We start from the raw sequence: 15,771 nt of genomic DNA, 5'->3' as shown, positions 1-15,771 counted from the left end.
GGTACGTAGGCTGAGACCCTATCTGCCTGCAGACTGTCTCACCAGAGTGGTGCATGCTCTGGTTATCTCCCGCTTGGACTACTGCAATGCGCTCTACGTGGGGCTACCTTTGAAGGTGACTCGGAAACTACAACTAATCCAGAATGCGGCAGCTAGACTGGTGACTGGGGGTTGCCGCCGAGACCACATAACACCGGTCTTGAAAGACCTACATTGGCTCCCAGTACATTTCTGAGCACAATTCAAAGTGCTGATGTTCACCTTTAAAGCCCTAAACGGCCTCGGCCCAGTATACCTGAAGGAGCGTCTCCACCCCCATCGTTCTGCCCGGACGCTGAGCTCCAGTGCCGAGGGCCTTCTGGCGGTTCCCTCATTGCGAGAAGCAAAGCTACAGGGAACCAGGCAGAGGGCCTTCTCGGTAGTGGCGCCCGCCCTGTGGAACGCCCTCCCATCAGATGTCAAAGCAATAAATAACTACCTGACATTTAGAAGACATCTTAAGGCAGCCCTGTTCAGAGAAGTTTTTAATCTCTGATATTTTACTGTATTTTTGGTTTCTATGGAAGCCGCCCAGTGTGGCTGGGGAAACCCAGCCAGATGGGCGGGGTACAAATAAATTATTATTATTATTATTATTATTATTATTATTATTATTATTATTAATTCTGCTGGGATTTCCAAGAAATGTAGCTGGGATATCTAAGAAATTGTTTGACTGGGATATCTCAGAAATGTTTGCTGCGTTTCTAAGAAATTTTCCTGGGATTTCTAAACAAAATGTTTTGCAGGGATTTCTAATAAATTGTTTTGCAGAAATATATAAGACATTTTGCTGGGATTTCTAAGAAAATGTTTGGCTGGAATTTCAAGAAATTTTGCTGGGATTTCTAAGAAATTGTTTGGCAGGAATTTCTAAGGAGTGGTTGGGTAGGATTTTTAAGAAATGGTTTGGCAGGGATTCCTAAGGAAAGGTTTGGCGGGATTTGTAAGAAATGGTTTGCAAGAATTTCTCAGGAATGGTTTTGTGGGAATTTCTCAGAAATGGTTTGGTGGGTATTTCTCAGGAAAGGTTTGGCAGGAATTTCTCAGGAACGAATTTGCTGGGATATCTGATCCTTTCCTTTCGGGACCGCTTCATCCTGCGAAAATCCTCCATTGGAAGAGGGGGAAGGAAGGCTTCTAGAATTTGCTGGGAGCGCTGAAGTCAACCCCCTTTTCCTGGTTACTGTTCACACTTGTGTCTCCACCCAGCAAGCTCCACGCCTTCATCTGGGACTCCGCCGTCCTGGAGTTTGAAGCCTCCCAGAAGTGCGACCTGGTGACCACTGGAGAACTCTTCTTCCGGTCTGGATTTGGAATCGGAATGAGGAAGGACAGTCCCTGGAAGCAGAACGTCTCGCTAGCCATCCTGAAGTCCGTACCCTCTCCCCCGCCCACGGGAATGATCCAGGGAAGGGGGTGGGATTGGAGAACGCAGGACCATCCGAGCATCCTGGATCAATCCCGGAACTTCCCTTTCCCACTCTGGAGAAGAAACACGAGAGGACCTCTTTTCACGGGAGAAAGGTCCAGGCATCCCCTCTGGGGGAAATTGGGAAAATAGGATATCCGGGGTTTGAATCGGAAAGCTGCCAGCCCCTCCAAAGTTCCTCCCCCCAAAATTGGGGTGTTCCAGGATCAAACCAGACCCCCGCTAGCCCTTCCGACGTTCCTCACCCCCAAAACATTGGGATGTTCCGGGATTGATCCCAGAAAGAGGGAGTCCAGTTGGGCCTGACCTCCTCTGGGTTTGTCAGAGATGGCCGAGGAGCCTTTTTGGTCCAAGTTGGTCTCCTGGAGGACAGGAAGTGGTCCAGGGAACAGGAAGTGGCCTTTCCCGGGACTCCCTTGGGTCCCTGTAAGAGATTTGAGGGTTGCGAGGCATGGCTTCAGCTGGCCACCTGCCCCATCCCCCCAATCCATATTTTATTCAAGATGGCGGGACTCCCCGCTTCAGCTCTCTCCTCCCATCCCACAGCCTCCACGAAAATGGCTTCATGGAAGAGCTGGACAAGACGTGGGTGAGGTACCAGGAGTGCGACTCAAGGAGCAACGCCCCGGCCACCCTCACCTTTGAGAACATGGCAGGTGGGTTCCTAAACCTCCCCGTCCCCTCCAGAGCTCCCTTCCCTCAGGGGTCAGAGAAGAAGGGGCATGAGAGACACCACCCCCACCCCCGGGGATCATCCAGTCCAACCCAAGGCAAGGCACAAAATGTCCAGTGCTTAGCTCTGTTGTTAAGAATAAGAGTATTGAGGTGATGGTTATGGCGATGGTGATCATGATGATGATGAGTGCCAACTTAGATTCACAAAATGTGTCGGCCCATATGTAACCCGGCTCTTAAGAATCAGAATATTGAGATGGTGGTGGTGATGGATGATGGTGATGGGTGCTTAGCCAGGCTCTTAAGAATACAGTGGTACCTCGGGTTAAGTACTTAATTCATTCCGGAGGTCCATTCTTAACCTGAAACTGTTCTTAACCTGAAGCACCACTTTAGCTAATGGGGCCTCTTGCTGCCGCTGCACCGCCGGAGCACAATTTCTGTTCTCATCCTGAAGCAAAGTTCTTAACCCGAGGTATTATTTTTGGCTTAGCAGAGTCTGTAACCTGAAGCATATGTAACTTGAAGCGTATGTAACCCGAGGTACCACTATAAGACTATTGAGATGATAGTGGTGGTGGTGATGATGATGATGAGTGCCAAACTTAGATTCACAAAATGTTTCGGCCTGTACTTAGCCCGGCTTTTAAGAATAAGAATATTGAGATGGTGGTGGTGGTGGTGGGTGGATGATGGATGATGATGGATGATGATGGATGATGATGATGATGATGAGTGCCAGACTTAGATTCACATTATTATTATTAGTTATATATATTGCTGTTATTGTTGCTATTGCCATTTCTAACTACTACTTCTACCACCACCACCACCATTTGCAAGTATCCCTATCGCTATTGCTATCCTTCTTCTTACAATTGTCATTTGTGATTCCTATTCTTATTCCGGATCCCCATCGTTATTACTATCATGATGATTGCCGCCATGATTACGATTCTCTCTTTTTTTATATAAAATTTTTATTGGATTTTATAAACACACAATACACAACACAGACACACAAACACAAACATGCATAATTTCAAATCCTTACTTTTTTAGCCACTTTCCCTGACTTCCCCACACCTCCCCTTCTTACATCCTAATTCCAATAGTTAACTCAGCAAGTTCTTATCTCCCACCTTTACCTTATTATTATTATTTTTCATGATTACGATTCTCACTCTGCTTCCTGGATGACCCTCGACTGTGGTGGCGGCATGTGTGTGTGCGCACGCGCACGCTTCCTTCAAACCCGGCTCTCTGACCCTTCTCCCTCCCACGTTTCGACCCCTCCCAGGCGTCTTCATGCTGGTGGCCGGTGGGATCGTGGCCGGAATCTTCCTGATCTTCATCGAAATTGCCTACAAGAGGCACAAGGATGCCCGACGGAAGCAGATGCAGTTGGCCTTTGCCGCCGTCAATGTCTGGAGGAAAAACCTACAGGTAGGAAGAGGCCATTTTTGGGAGGAGGAGAGACCTCTGGCAGGGGGCAGGTAACCCACAAAACCGCCGGAAAAAACACCAAAACATGTGGGACGTCTTTGAATTTCCATTTTTTAATTTGGAGTTCCTTTTGCATTTCCCATTCCTTCACCCCAACAGTCACTAGGGTGCCGAAGGGGAGTAGAATTAGGGGGACGCCCTCTCTGTGGCCCCCACTTATGTGGTGGGGGAACCCCATAAGAGTCTCACCTTCCAAGAGGGTGGAGGGTTGGTTTGGATGACCCTTGGGGGACGCACTGCCCCACTCATCCTGGGAAGGCCTTTGAGGGCTCCCTACCCTCCTAAATAGGGGGGCAATGGAAATAGGGGCATCCTATTTGATCCCCTATAATGAAATAGGAGCGTCCTATTAAATCCCCTACAATGGGAATAGGGACGTCCTATTAAATCCCCTACAATGGGAATAGGGGTGTCCTGTCAATCGGGGTCTGTCCATCCCTGCATCCTGCCCGCTCCGCCTCCCAAATGAGGCAGGCTCAAATTTTGTAGGGCATCCCGAGTGCAATTGTCACTGCCATTTTTCACATGCCAACTTTCTAGAGAGGAGAAACACTTCCCTGGGTTGACGGTGGGTCCGGTCTGGGGTTTGGGGGGCTGGCTGAGATATGGGGGGGTCCAGGATTTTTTGGGTGGGGGCCATCGGCTGAGCATGCCCACCCACCCCACCCCACGCCCGACGAGGAAAGCCGACGCTCTGAAGATCCATTTGGCAATGTAAGACTTTTCTGCAGGAGGAACCCTCCGGCCAATGCTAGAAGGTAGGTGAACGGGAAGATTTCTTTGTTCAATAAATACCAATTTTAAAAAATCAATTAAAATAAAAATCAATTTAAAAAAATCAAACTATGACCAAAAAATGTATGTGTGTGTGTGTATACACACACACACACACACATATGCATACATACATATAAATACACATATACATATTATATATATAATTATATGTTTGTGTGCATATATGTAAAAAATAAAAAAATATTTATTTATATATATATAATTTATATATGTATGTTATATATATATATATATATATATATATATATATATATATATATATATGTATATAATATATATAATTCATATATGTGTATATAATATATATAAATATATATATAACTATATATAATGCATATAATATATATATAATGTATATACATGGGTGTTTCTTTTCAAATTATTATTTGAAATCATGGGCAGGGTAGAAATAATAAATTATTATTATTATTATTATTATTATTATTATTATTATTATTATTATTTGGTTTTGGTCACCCTTCCGCCATGGCGCAACACCGTGGCAAGCCACGCGCTGATACCTCTAGATCAGTATATGTAAATATATATATATATATGGGGGGGGGAGGTTTCTCCCTATCTATATATATTTAGATATGGATCTTCATCCATTCCATCCTATCAATTGCTTTTTTCCTGTGCATGCACGGGGGAGCGGGGGCGGCGAAGAGGAACACCAGGAACAGAAGCAGGAAATGAATTCATTTCCGGTCACCCCACCAAGCCAGATGTGGAGGAGCCAGACCTGGTCTCTCTCTCCCCCCCAAAAAAATCCCTAAATCCAAAAGGGAAATGGGGTTCCCCAAGGGGAGGATACAGAGGCTTCAGATCGTGGACCCCCTCCCCTAACCCCCCCAATTCCACCATAGCCCAAAGGGATGGGGTCAGAAATGGGGTTCCACTCCCAAAAATGGGGGCCCCTCCCAACCCCCCCAAAACCAGGTCTGGTTGCCTCCCACCCGCTCCCCATGATTACATGGCCTCTCCCCCCCTCCTTGATGGCTTACGTTCCTGCTCCGCATCCCCAATCCTCAGCTCTCCCCTCCCCATTTAACCCCCCTCTTGGATTCCTGCCAGGGGTCCCTCCGGAAACCAGCTCCCCAACTTCCGGCAGCTGGTTTCGGGAGTCCTATATACCCTTTTCAATCCCCCCCCATACTGGTTTTCCTTTCTTTCTTTAATTCTGATTCCCCCCATTCCCCCCCATTTACATACAATGACCTCCCTTCTCTTCCAACGCAGTCTTCTCTCTATCTCCCGTAGGACCTGCCTTGACCAAAGGCCCTGATTCTATTTATTTAGGGGTAGGTGGAAAAAGTCTCTCCCCCCCCCTCTAGAAGATGGAAGGGTCTGCCAGCGACCAGCAGGGACTGCCCGCTGGCCTCCTGAGAGGAGGCCCTCAGAGATGCTGCAGGAACCCAACGATGCTCATAGCCCCGCCCCAGTCCCACCAACCCATTCCAGAAAAGGTTCCGTCCCACATAAAGGGTCCTCACTTATATTTTCCGTCGGACGTCCTTCCACCCTTTCTGCTGTTCGCCCATGAAATTATGAACGTCCTACCATGAAATTATGGACGTCGTACCACCCTTTCTGACGTTCTTCCCATGAAATTATGGATGTCCTACCATCCCCTCTGACGTTCTTCCCATGAAATTATAGATGTTCTACCTTGCCCTCTGACGTTCCTCCCATGAAATTATGGACGTCGTACCACCCTTTCTGACGTTCTACCCATGAAATTATGGATGTCCTACCACCCCTTCTGATGTTTTTCCCATGAAATTATGGACGTCCTACCACCCCTTCTGACGTTCCTCCCATGCAATTATGGATGTCCTACGACCCTTTCTGACGTTCCTCCCATAAAATAAAGGACGTCCCTCCCACGAAATTATGGACGTCCTACCACACTTTCTGACATTCCTACCACGAAATTATGGACATCATACCATGCTCTGTGACATTCCCACCACCAAATTATGGACGTCCTACCATGACGTTCCTCCCTGGAAAACAGGGTCTTCCTACCACCCCCTACCACCAATGCTTGGAGTGCGTCCGACCCAAACCGCCCCTTCCGAGACCCCCAAAATCGCCCTCTCAGCGGGGACCTGCCCCGTTTGCCCCAGGGATGGGATGGTTTTGAGGGCAACTGTATATCCTCTCTGACATTTCTCCGGGAGTGGGGGGAGAGGAATGTCTGGTTCCTCCCCCTTCCATGAAAAGAGGTACTTCTGATTCCATTCCAAGAGGGGCATCTTCTCCCACCCCGTCCCATGTAATTCAGGTACGTCCGTGAAAAGGACAGTGGATCCGCTCAGAATCTGGGGCGGTTCCCAGGACCGGCCCAGCCCAAGATGGCTGCTCGGAGGTTCGGCGCTCAGAGGGGCCCTCCGGAGCCCGGTTGCCCCATAGGGCAGGAGGAGCACACCAGGCAAGTGAGGCGGCCCAGGAAAGCGAGGCTCAGTGTAGACGCGGTGGCCCGCGGCGGCCGTCCGGAGATCTAACCGCTTATGTACATGTTCGTTTTAGGATAGACCAAGTGCTAGAGCAGAACCAGGCCCTAGAATGAAAACCACTTTTAGGTCCATCACATCCACGCTGGCCAACAGCTTCAAGAGCCGTAGGTCCTGCAGAGACACGGTAAGAAGAAGACAACCGGTTGTGCCCTCCTTGTTTCTCTCTCTCTTTCTCCTGCCATCCCATCAACCGCCCCATCTCACAGCTGCCATGGCCCCGTGTCCGTCCTCTGTCCGTCCGTCTCTACCGTCTGTCCCAAAGATCGAGGGCTCCCTCTTCTCCCCGTACGTGGTTTGTTTTCCTTTCTGTTCTGACTCCCTGAAAAACCCAATTTTTCTCCCCCCCCTTTTGATTTCCAGTCCTTCCCATCCTGGTCCCTGCCTGGAAAGCAGTCCGCTGTGCCATTTTCCCCTCGTCCATCCCCTGCCCCGCCGTCTCCAGCCTCTGCACTTTCTGTGGGATTCAGGCAAGGGTCATGGCCTCGCCTGGCGCCGTGTCTCTCGTCACCTTCTATACCTGTGGTTTCCGTCTGTGGCTTCCTTGGAAACGACGAGGCGGGGAGGGGCCCTCCGTCATCAGGCGGATGGCCGAGCTCCATTGCTTAGCCCGTGCCAACGTTTCTCCTGTGGAAACAGGGTGTCTGGCCGTCCTCTCTGACATTGACCCGACAGAACCGGCAACCCAAGTCCCCCCGGGCCAGATCAGGCCATAGCTGTCAACCTTTCCTTTTTCTTGTGAGGAATCCTATTTGGAATAAGGGAATTTCCCTTTTAAAAAGGGAACCATTGACAGCTATGGATCAGGCCCACCCGGGTCCTCAATCCAGGAAGCCGGATCCGTAATTCTCGGCAACACCGATGGGACCAAGAGTGGTGGCGGCATTTGCTCCGGCGGCATTTGATTGGCAGGAATGGCGCCACCCCATGCTAGGATCCGGGTGCGGTGTGGGATTGGTCAAGCCACCATCTCAGTCTCTTTGTCCCATCGTTGTTGCCAATTGAAAAGTATCCCCGGATTCATGGGGGGAATTCTGGTCACCTTATTCTACGAGCCAGAGAGGAAGCGAACGGACTCGCTCTGCCTACTCACGAGAAGCGGTGGTGGCAGTGGCAGCAGCCCCTGGGAAGCTGGGGCTGGGGGGTGGAGAGGAGGACAATTTGACCCCCTCACCTCTTCTTCCAGCTCCACCCCCTGGTTCTGCTTCTCCAGCCCGCCACAAGGTCTGTGGTACAGTAGACCGGCCGGCTGCTAGAAAAAATTGCCTAGAATAGAATCATAGAATCATAGAGTTGGAATAGACCACAAGGGCCATCGAGTCCAACCCCCTGCCAAGCAGGAAACACCATCAGAGCACTCCTGACATATGGTTGTCAAGCCTCTGCTTAAAGACCTCCAAAGAAGGAGACTCCACCACACTCCTTGGCAGCAAATTCCACTGTCGAACAGCTCTTACTGTCAGGAAGTTCCCTGTCCTGTTCCATACCTCCCAACATTTCTCCCATGAAAATACAGACTTCTTACGATCCCCTCTGACATTTCCCCCAAGAAGATATGGACGTCCTATTCCATACCTGCCAACATTTCTCCCATGAAAATAGGAATGTCCTTAGGAAAAGCGGGATCAACCCCGGATCAAACCAGAAACTGCCATGGCTTCTTAAGATCTTGGGCTGTCCCTGCAAAATAGGGACCCTGGGATATCTGTTAGGATCCCTCATCCCAATCTGTTGATAGGCTGGGAAAGAGGCCAAGGCGGGACAACCCGAACTTCCACAATCTGCAGACTTTCTGCTGTTTTCCTATGTGCAGGCAGTTCCCCAGCCAGATGAGTGGGGTATTATTATTATTATTATTATTATTATTATTATTATTATTATTATTAATTTATGTTATGGCTCTTTGGCAACAATAATTGTGGGGGTGGTGATGATAATATAATATAATATATAATCATCATCATTATCATTATTATCACCAGGTAGGCAGCTGTGTATTATCATTATTATCACCAGGTAGGCAGCTGTGTTGGTTTGATGCAGCAGAAATAAAATAATAAATAATACTACTACTAATTATTATTATTAATAGAAATTAATATATTTCACAAAACTTCTCCCATGATTTCTCAAACTTATTCCAAAGGGCGTTGGGCTACAATTTCCTCTGAACATCCTCCTGTATCAATGTGAAGATTGCAGTCACTCTCTCGGATCAGCCCCAAATATTCTTCATTGTTTCCACTCGGGATTTCCTCTGAAAATTCTCCTGTATCAATGCTAAGATCGCTGTCATTTTCTTGGAGACCAGCCCTGAATATTCCTCACCGCTTCTCCTCCGAATTTCCTCATCAAATCCTCCCATATCAGTGCCAAGATCACCATCACAGCACCCCCCCAAAAAAAATACCACATTAAAATACCCTTGAATTTTAAGGATGTTTAAATGAGTATTCAAGATTGTAAAACAGAAAAAATGGGGGAAAAATATATTTAAAAAGACACACATATCAAAACCAGTAAAAACAATTCTGATAAAAACATTAATAATAATAATAATAATAATAATAATAATAATAATAATAATAATAATAATAATTTTTTATTTATACCCCGCCCTCCCCGGCCAGGGCCAGGCTCAGGGCAGCTAACACCAAATATAAATTACAATAAAACATAATGGGAAAAACCCAAGAACAGTTAATTAAAATACAGTTTAAAATACAGCCTCATTTTAGTAGTAGCCCATAAATCAAACCCATAAAGAGAAGAAACATCAGAACGATTATTATTACTACTATTATTTTATTTTATTATTAATTACTATTAGCAGCAGTAGTAGTAGCCTATAACAAGGTAAAGGGACCCCTGACCATTAGGTCCAGTCGTGACCGACTCTGGGGTTGTGGCGCTCATCTCGCTTTATTGGTCAAGGGAGCCGGTGTACAGCTTCCGGGTCATGTGGCCAGCAGGACTAAGCTGCTTCTGGCGAACCAGAGCAGCACACGTAAACGCCATTTACCTTCCCACCGGAGCAGTACCTACAGGTGAAACTCAAAAAATTAGAATATTGTGGAAAAGTTCATTTATTTCAGTAATTCAACTTAAAAGGTGAAACTAATATATGAGATAGACTCATGACATGCAAAGCGAGGTATGTGAAGCCTTTATTTGTTATAATTGTGATGTTTATGGCGTACAGCTGATGAAAACCCCAAATTAGCAATCTCAGAAAATTAGAATATTAAATGAAATCAGCAAAACAAGGACTGCAAATAGAGCAATATTGCACCTCTGAGAAGCAGAAGCATGCATATGTACTCAGTACTTGGTTTGGGCCCCTTTTGCATCAATTACTGCCTCAATGCGGCGTGACATGGATGCTATCAGCCTGTGGCACTGCTGAGGTGTTATGGAAGACCAGGATGCTTCAGTAGCAAACTTCAGCTCTTCTGCATTGCTCAGTCTCATGTCTCTCATCTTTCTCTTGGCAATGCCCCATAGATTCTCTATGGGGTTCAGGTCAGGCGGGTTTGCTGGCCAATCAAGCACAGTAATCTTATGGGCATTGAACCAGGTTTTGGTACTTTTGGCAGTGTGGGCAGGTGCCAAGTCCTGCTGGACCAACAGTGGACCAACACCAGCTGATGACATGGCTCCCCAAATCTCTTTTCTAATGAGAGCAGCTTTTGCATCTCATTTGGAAACCAAGGACCCAGTGTCTGGAGAAAGAATGAGGAGGCACACAATGCCAGATGCTTGAAGTCCAGGGTGAAGTTTCCACAGTCTGTGTTGATTTGGGGAGCCATGTCATCAGCTGGTGTTGGTCCACTGTGCTTCATTAAGTCCAGGGTCAATGCAGCCGTCTACCAAAAGATTTTGGAGCACTTCATGCTTCCTTCTGCAGACGAGCTTTATGGGGATACTGATTTCATTTTCCAGCAGGACCTTGGCACCTGCCCACACTGCCAAAAGTACCAAAACCTGGTTCAATGCCCATGGGATTACTGTGCTTGATTGGTCATCAAATCCGCCTGACCTGAACCCCATAGAGAATCTATGGGGCATTGCCAAGAGAAAGATGAGAGACATGAGACCGAGCAATGCAGAAGAGCTGAAGGCTGCTATTGAAGCTTCCTGGTCTTCCCTAACACCTCAGCAGTGCCACAGGCTGATAGCATCCATGTCACGCTGCATTGAGGCAGTAATTGATGCAAAAGGGGCCCAAACCAAGTACTGAGTACATATGCATGCTTCTGCTTCTCAGAGGTGAAATATTGCTCTATTTGCAGTCCTTGTTTTGCTGATTTCATTTAATATTCTAATTTTCTTAGATTGTTAATTTGGGGTTTTCATCAGCTGTACGCCATAAACATCACAATTATAAAAAATAAAGGCTTGATATATCTCACTTTGCATGTCATGAGTCTATCTCATATATTAGTTTCACCTTTTAAGTTGAATTACTGAAATAAATGAACTTTTCCACAATATTCTAATTTTTTGAGTTTCACCTGTATTTATCTACTTGCACTTTGAGGTGCTTTCGAACTGCTAGGTTGGCAGGAGCAGGGACTGAGCAACGGGAGCTCACCCTGTCGCGGGGATTTGAACCCCTGACCTTCTGATCAGCCAGTCCTAGGTGCTGTGGTTTAACCCACAGCGCCACCCGCATCCCGTAGTAGAAGATGAAGAAGAGTTTGGATTTGATATCCCGCCTTTCACTCCCTTTCGGGAGTCTCAAAGCGGCTAACATTCTCCTTTCCCTTCCTCCCCCACAACAAACACTCTGTGAGGTGAGTGGGGCTGAGAGACTTCAAAGAAGTGTGACTGGCCCAAGATCACCCAGCAGCTACATGTGGAGGAGTGGGGAAGCGAACCCGGTTCCCTAGATTATGAGACTACCGCTCTTAACCACTACACCACACTGGCTATAGTAGCCTATAGTAGCCCATCAATCAAGACCATAGAGGGAGGAAACAGAATTAAAAATCAGTTTAACAGCATGTCAATCCATTCTCATCCCTTTTTATTTATTTTTAATCCATTTCCCAATTTTTTGTCCATTTCCCACGGCAGATTCTTCCTTGTTGGATGTTCCAAGCCATCACTCCGCGGCATTCCGGCTCCACCTCATTTTGCTGAATTTATTCCTCCCTCCCATCCATTCCCTCATTCTGCTGAATATGCATCCATTCCTTCCTACCTCCCATCCATTCCCTTGTTCTGCTGAATATCCATCCCTTTATTCCTTCCTCTGAATATCCATCCATCCATTCATTCATTCCTCCCTCCCATGTCTAATCAACATTTGCAGGATTCCGGCTGTTTCCAAGGAGCAGATTGCAGCAAAGCAACCAAATCATTCCACCAAATTTGATTTAATTCCCAGATATTTTTCCCATTGCGCATCATCCTTTCCGGTACAGTCGCCATGTGGGCAGGAAAGTTCCCTCTCCCTCTACAACCCCCGGCCCGTTTTGGAGACCCTCTATTATGCATGTTTCTGAGTTGGTGGGCATCGGGTTCGACCTCATCCCCCCCCTTTGCCGCCTTTCCAAAGGTCCCAGATATCGAAAGGTCCACCTGGGGCGAAAGCCAACTTCTCAGCCATCTTGAAATTCTGATTTTTTCCTCTCTTTCTCTCCCCATCAAAAGGACATCTGTCACAAGATATTGGGAGGGTGGCATTCCAGAAGGGAAAAGGTCTCAGCCAGAAAAGATGGCTTCCCGCCTTCGCAAACTCCCCCTGCATGATTCTCCGTTTATTCCTCCCGTTTGTAACCGCAGGGATTTATAAAAAAATGTCTGTCCCTCGGCGGTGGGCATTTGCATAGCCTCTGACATTTCTCTGATGGAAATAGGGAAGTCCTAGTCCATCCCCTCCAACATTTCTCCCATGAAACAGCGAACAGCGGAAGCTTCCGGGATCCCGTCGGAAACCGGGCTGGATTCTTCTGTCCCAGGAGAGAGAGGGGTGCTTGGAGGGTCTGCTTCCTCTGGTGGCTTTCCCTTCTAGGCATTCCAGCATGGAGGGCGGAGGGAGGACGAGGAGGAGGAGAAACGCAGCTCCGGGTTGGCCGGGCGGAGTCCCGCTTTCCCGGGGTGGTGGTTTCAGCGGTGTCCCTGGGTTCAAAGCTGGCTTTCGATGTAATAGACCATCCCTTTGATGCGCCTGCTCCCTACAGACACCCCCGCGAGGCCGCCACACCCAGAGTCCGTGAGCTGCAGATAAAGCCCTGTAGAGAATTCCCGGCTTCAGGAGTTCCTCCGCAAAGGGTGGGATCTTGTTGTGAATGTTGATGCATTTTTGTCCTGTATCCAAAGTCCTGTATGATCTTGTGGGACGGGTGGTGGTGCTGGTGGGGGGAACAACTGGTCGTCCCCTTCCGGGACATCCCAGAAAAGGGCCGGGCGGGAGAGGAGTAGGGCAGCCATCTTGGAAAAAGTGGCTCTTTTGCGAGCCGAGTCGCTGAGCTTTTTCCCGGAGGGAGTTTATCGGCGACCACAAAGGGAGAGTCGTCGGCAGATTTCGAAGGGGATCGACCCGAAATTGTCAAGGGGTCGAAGCTGCCGGGTGGTTCCAAAGGGGATCGGCCCGAAATGGCTGAGCTAGCGGGTGCTGCTTTCCGGGGGAAGCGGCTGCGCTGCGTGGAGGAGGGGGCCCCTGCCCCATGTGGCTGCCCCCTGGGGAGATCCCTGAGGGACGATGCGCTCCAACCGGGAAGGAGCTGAGCCGAATGGAAACAGGGGGCAGGACACGACGGCACAGGTCAGGGTTCCAAAATTAGTAGGGTGGCAGTATGTCAGGGTCCCTAAAATGGGAAGGGTGGCCCTACATTTGGCTCCGCCCACATTGTGGCACCCTGGCTTTTTTTGTGGGAAGAGAACGGATCTCCGGAGATTCCCCGCTTGGCGCTCGCAGCCTTGAAAGCATCCTGGTTCAGAGGCACAGAATCTTCCTTGAGCAGTTTCCTGCTGGGGCGGTGGCGGCCTGCAGGGGTGGCGTGTGTCTCAGCTGCGCTCTGGCCCACCTCTGCCTGACCCCCGGCCCTCCCCTGTGTCTTGTCTTTTGTCTCCCCTGCAGCAGTACCACCCCACCGACCTCGCGGGGCAGCTCAACCTCTCGGACCCCTCAGTCAGCACCGTGGTGTGAGGGCCGCCAGCTTGGGAAGGGGCAGCTGAGATGCCCGAGGGGAGACTTGGGGGGCCCCACCCCAACCCGTCACTTCTTTCCTGCCCACCCCCTCTCAGACTCCCCCAGGGGCCTCGGAATGGACCGGCTCTTTATCTTCTTCTCCCACGGACCTCCCTTGGGGACCGGCGCTGAGGAAGTGGCCCCGCCCGCCCGCCACAGACGGACAGAGACTGAGCTCTGGTGTGCCTTCGGTGCCCACTTCCTGTTTCCTTGCACCCCTTCAAAGGACACCCTCCCAGGAAAGCCCGGCTTGCCCGCTTGCCCGAGAGAGGAGGCAGCTGGGCGCAACTGGGAGAATCCCATCCATGTACAGTGCTCCGCTTCCGGTTGTCCACGTTGGGGCTTGCTCGATTTGGGGGAGCCGACTGACCATCCTGTCCATGTACATAATCTGCTTCTCTTCCTTTTGTCCACTTTGGGGATCACTCAATTTTTTTGGGAGGGGCGACTTACTTACTTACTTCCTTCCTTCCTTCCTTCCTTCCTTCCTTCCTTCCTTCCTTCTTTCCGTCCGTCCTTCCGTCCGTCCTTTTTTCCTTCTTTCCTTCCTTCCTTCTTTCCATCCTTCCTTCCATGCTTCCTTCGATCCTTTGATCCTTCCTTCCTTCCTTTCCAAGACTTCCCAACCGCCTCTTCCCTGCTTCCCTTCATTTTCCCAACATTCCTGCCTATTCCCATGGATCCATTGAGCTGACTTCCTCCCTTCTTAGAGATCCATTCGGGTCTCTTAGAGATCCACTCCTCCCCTGATCTTCCCTTTATTGTACACTATGTTGTCAGAAACCCAGGGTAGCGGGGTATAAATAAGTTGTTATTGTTATTATTGATATTATTATTATTGATTTTATTGATATTATTATTGGTTTTATTAATATTATTGTTGATATTATGATTGATATTGTTGTTGTTGTTGTTATTTACTTGAATCCTGCTAGCATTTTCACTCGTCTGAAATCATTTCTCACATATTTACCTAACATCTGGAATTGCAGACTGGAATTTGGGCATCTCCTCCCAAGGAGTCTGTGGATTTTATTGATTATTATTATTAAAATAAAATGTAAATAAAAGTTTATTATTGTTGTTGTTGTTGTTGTTGTTGTTGTTGTTGTTGTTGTTGTTGTTGTTGTTATTACTACTATTATTAAATGTAAGGAACCGCAGAAAGAGGGGGAAAGAAGTAGATAATTAGATGAATTTAAATTGAATTTCTAATATCTTCTGCCTATCCAAATTCCTGCTCAAACCTGCTCATCCAATCATCTCCTGTAAACATAACAATAATTACAATAATCCTGTATCAGCGGGATTTTTCAACCGGATCTCCAGTTTAAATTGGGGTGGGGGGTGATTATATATATACACACACACATACACACACACACACACACACACACACACACACACACACACTTATTTATATATAATTATAATATATAATTGTGGGTTTTTTGAGGGGTTATTATAATATTATCATATATTATATCATTATAATATATAACTGTGGGGGTTTTTGGGAGGTTATTCAAGGGAAATCTGAAAATCAGCTAGGGTGTGTGTGTATTTTGGGGGGGAGGGTTTGCTGCCCAGAATCGGGAGCCCGG

General features: G+C 47.9%; 1 protein-coding gene across 6 annotated transcripts in view; it reads left to right on the top strand.

Moving 5' to 3' along the window:
- The window catches only part of LOC309542666 (glutamate receptor ionotropic, NMDA 1-like), a 30,690-nt gene extending 15,437 nt beyond the window's left edge, over nt 1–15,253 (top strand). For 2 of the 6 annotated variants that reach the window (XM_082241526.1, XM_082241525.1), the window contains 5 exons: nt 1,252–1,413; nt 2,018–2,127; nt 3,447–3,592; nt 6,986–7,096; nt 14,057–15,253. In XM_082241526.1, coding sequence (XP_082097652.1) covers nt 1,252–1,413; nt 2,018–2,127; nt 3,447–3,592; nt 6,986–7,096; nt 14,057–14,125 — 598 coding nt within the window. In that variant the 3' untranslated portion in view covers nt 14,126–15,253. Of the gene's footprint in view, nt 1–1,251; nt 1,414–2,017; nt 2,128–3,446; nt 3,593–6,985; nt 7,097–13,157; nt 13,249–14,056 lie in introns of all 6 variants that reach the window. The other 4 variants (XM_082241528.1, XM_082241527.1, XR_014224348.1 and 1 more) reach the window with 3 other exon arrangements.
- Nucleotides 15,254–15,771: the final 518 nt, after the last annotated feature.

This window comes from Podarcis vaucheri (assembly GCF_965113315.1).
Source record: "Podarcis vaucheri genome assembly, chromosome: 11".
In the NCBI taxonomy this organism is placed as follows: Eukaryota; Metazoa; Chordata; class Lepidosauria; order Squamata; family Lacertidae; genus Podarcis; species Podarcis vaucheri.
Note: the sequence above shows the minus strand (reverse complement) of the source record. Positions and strands in the feature narration are given on the sequence as shown.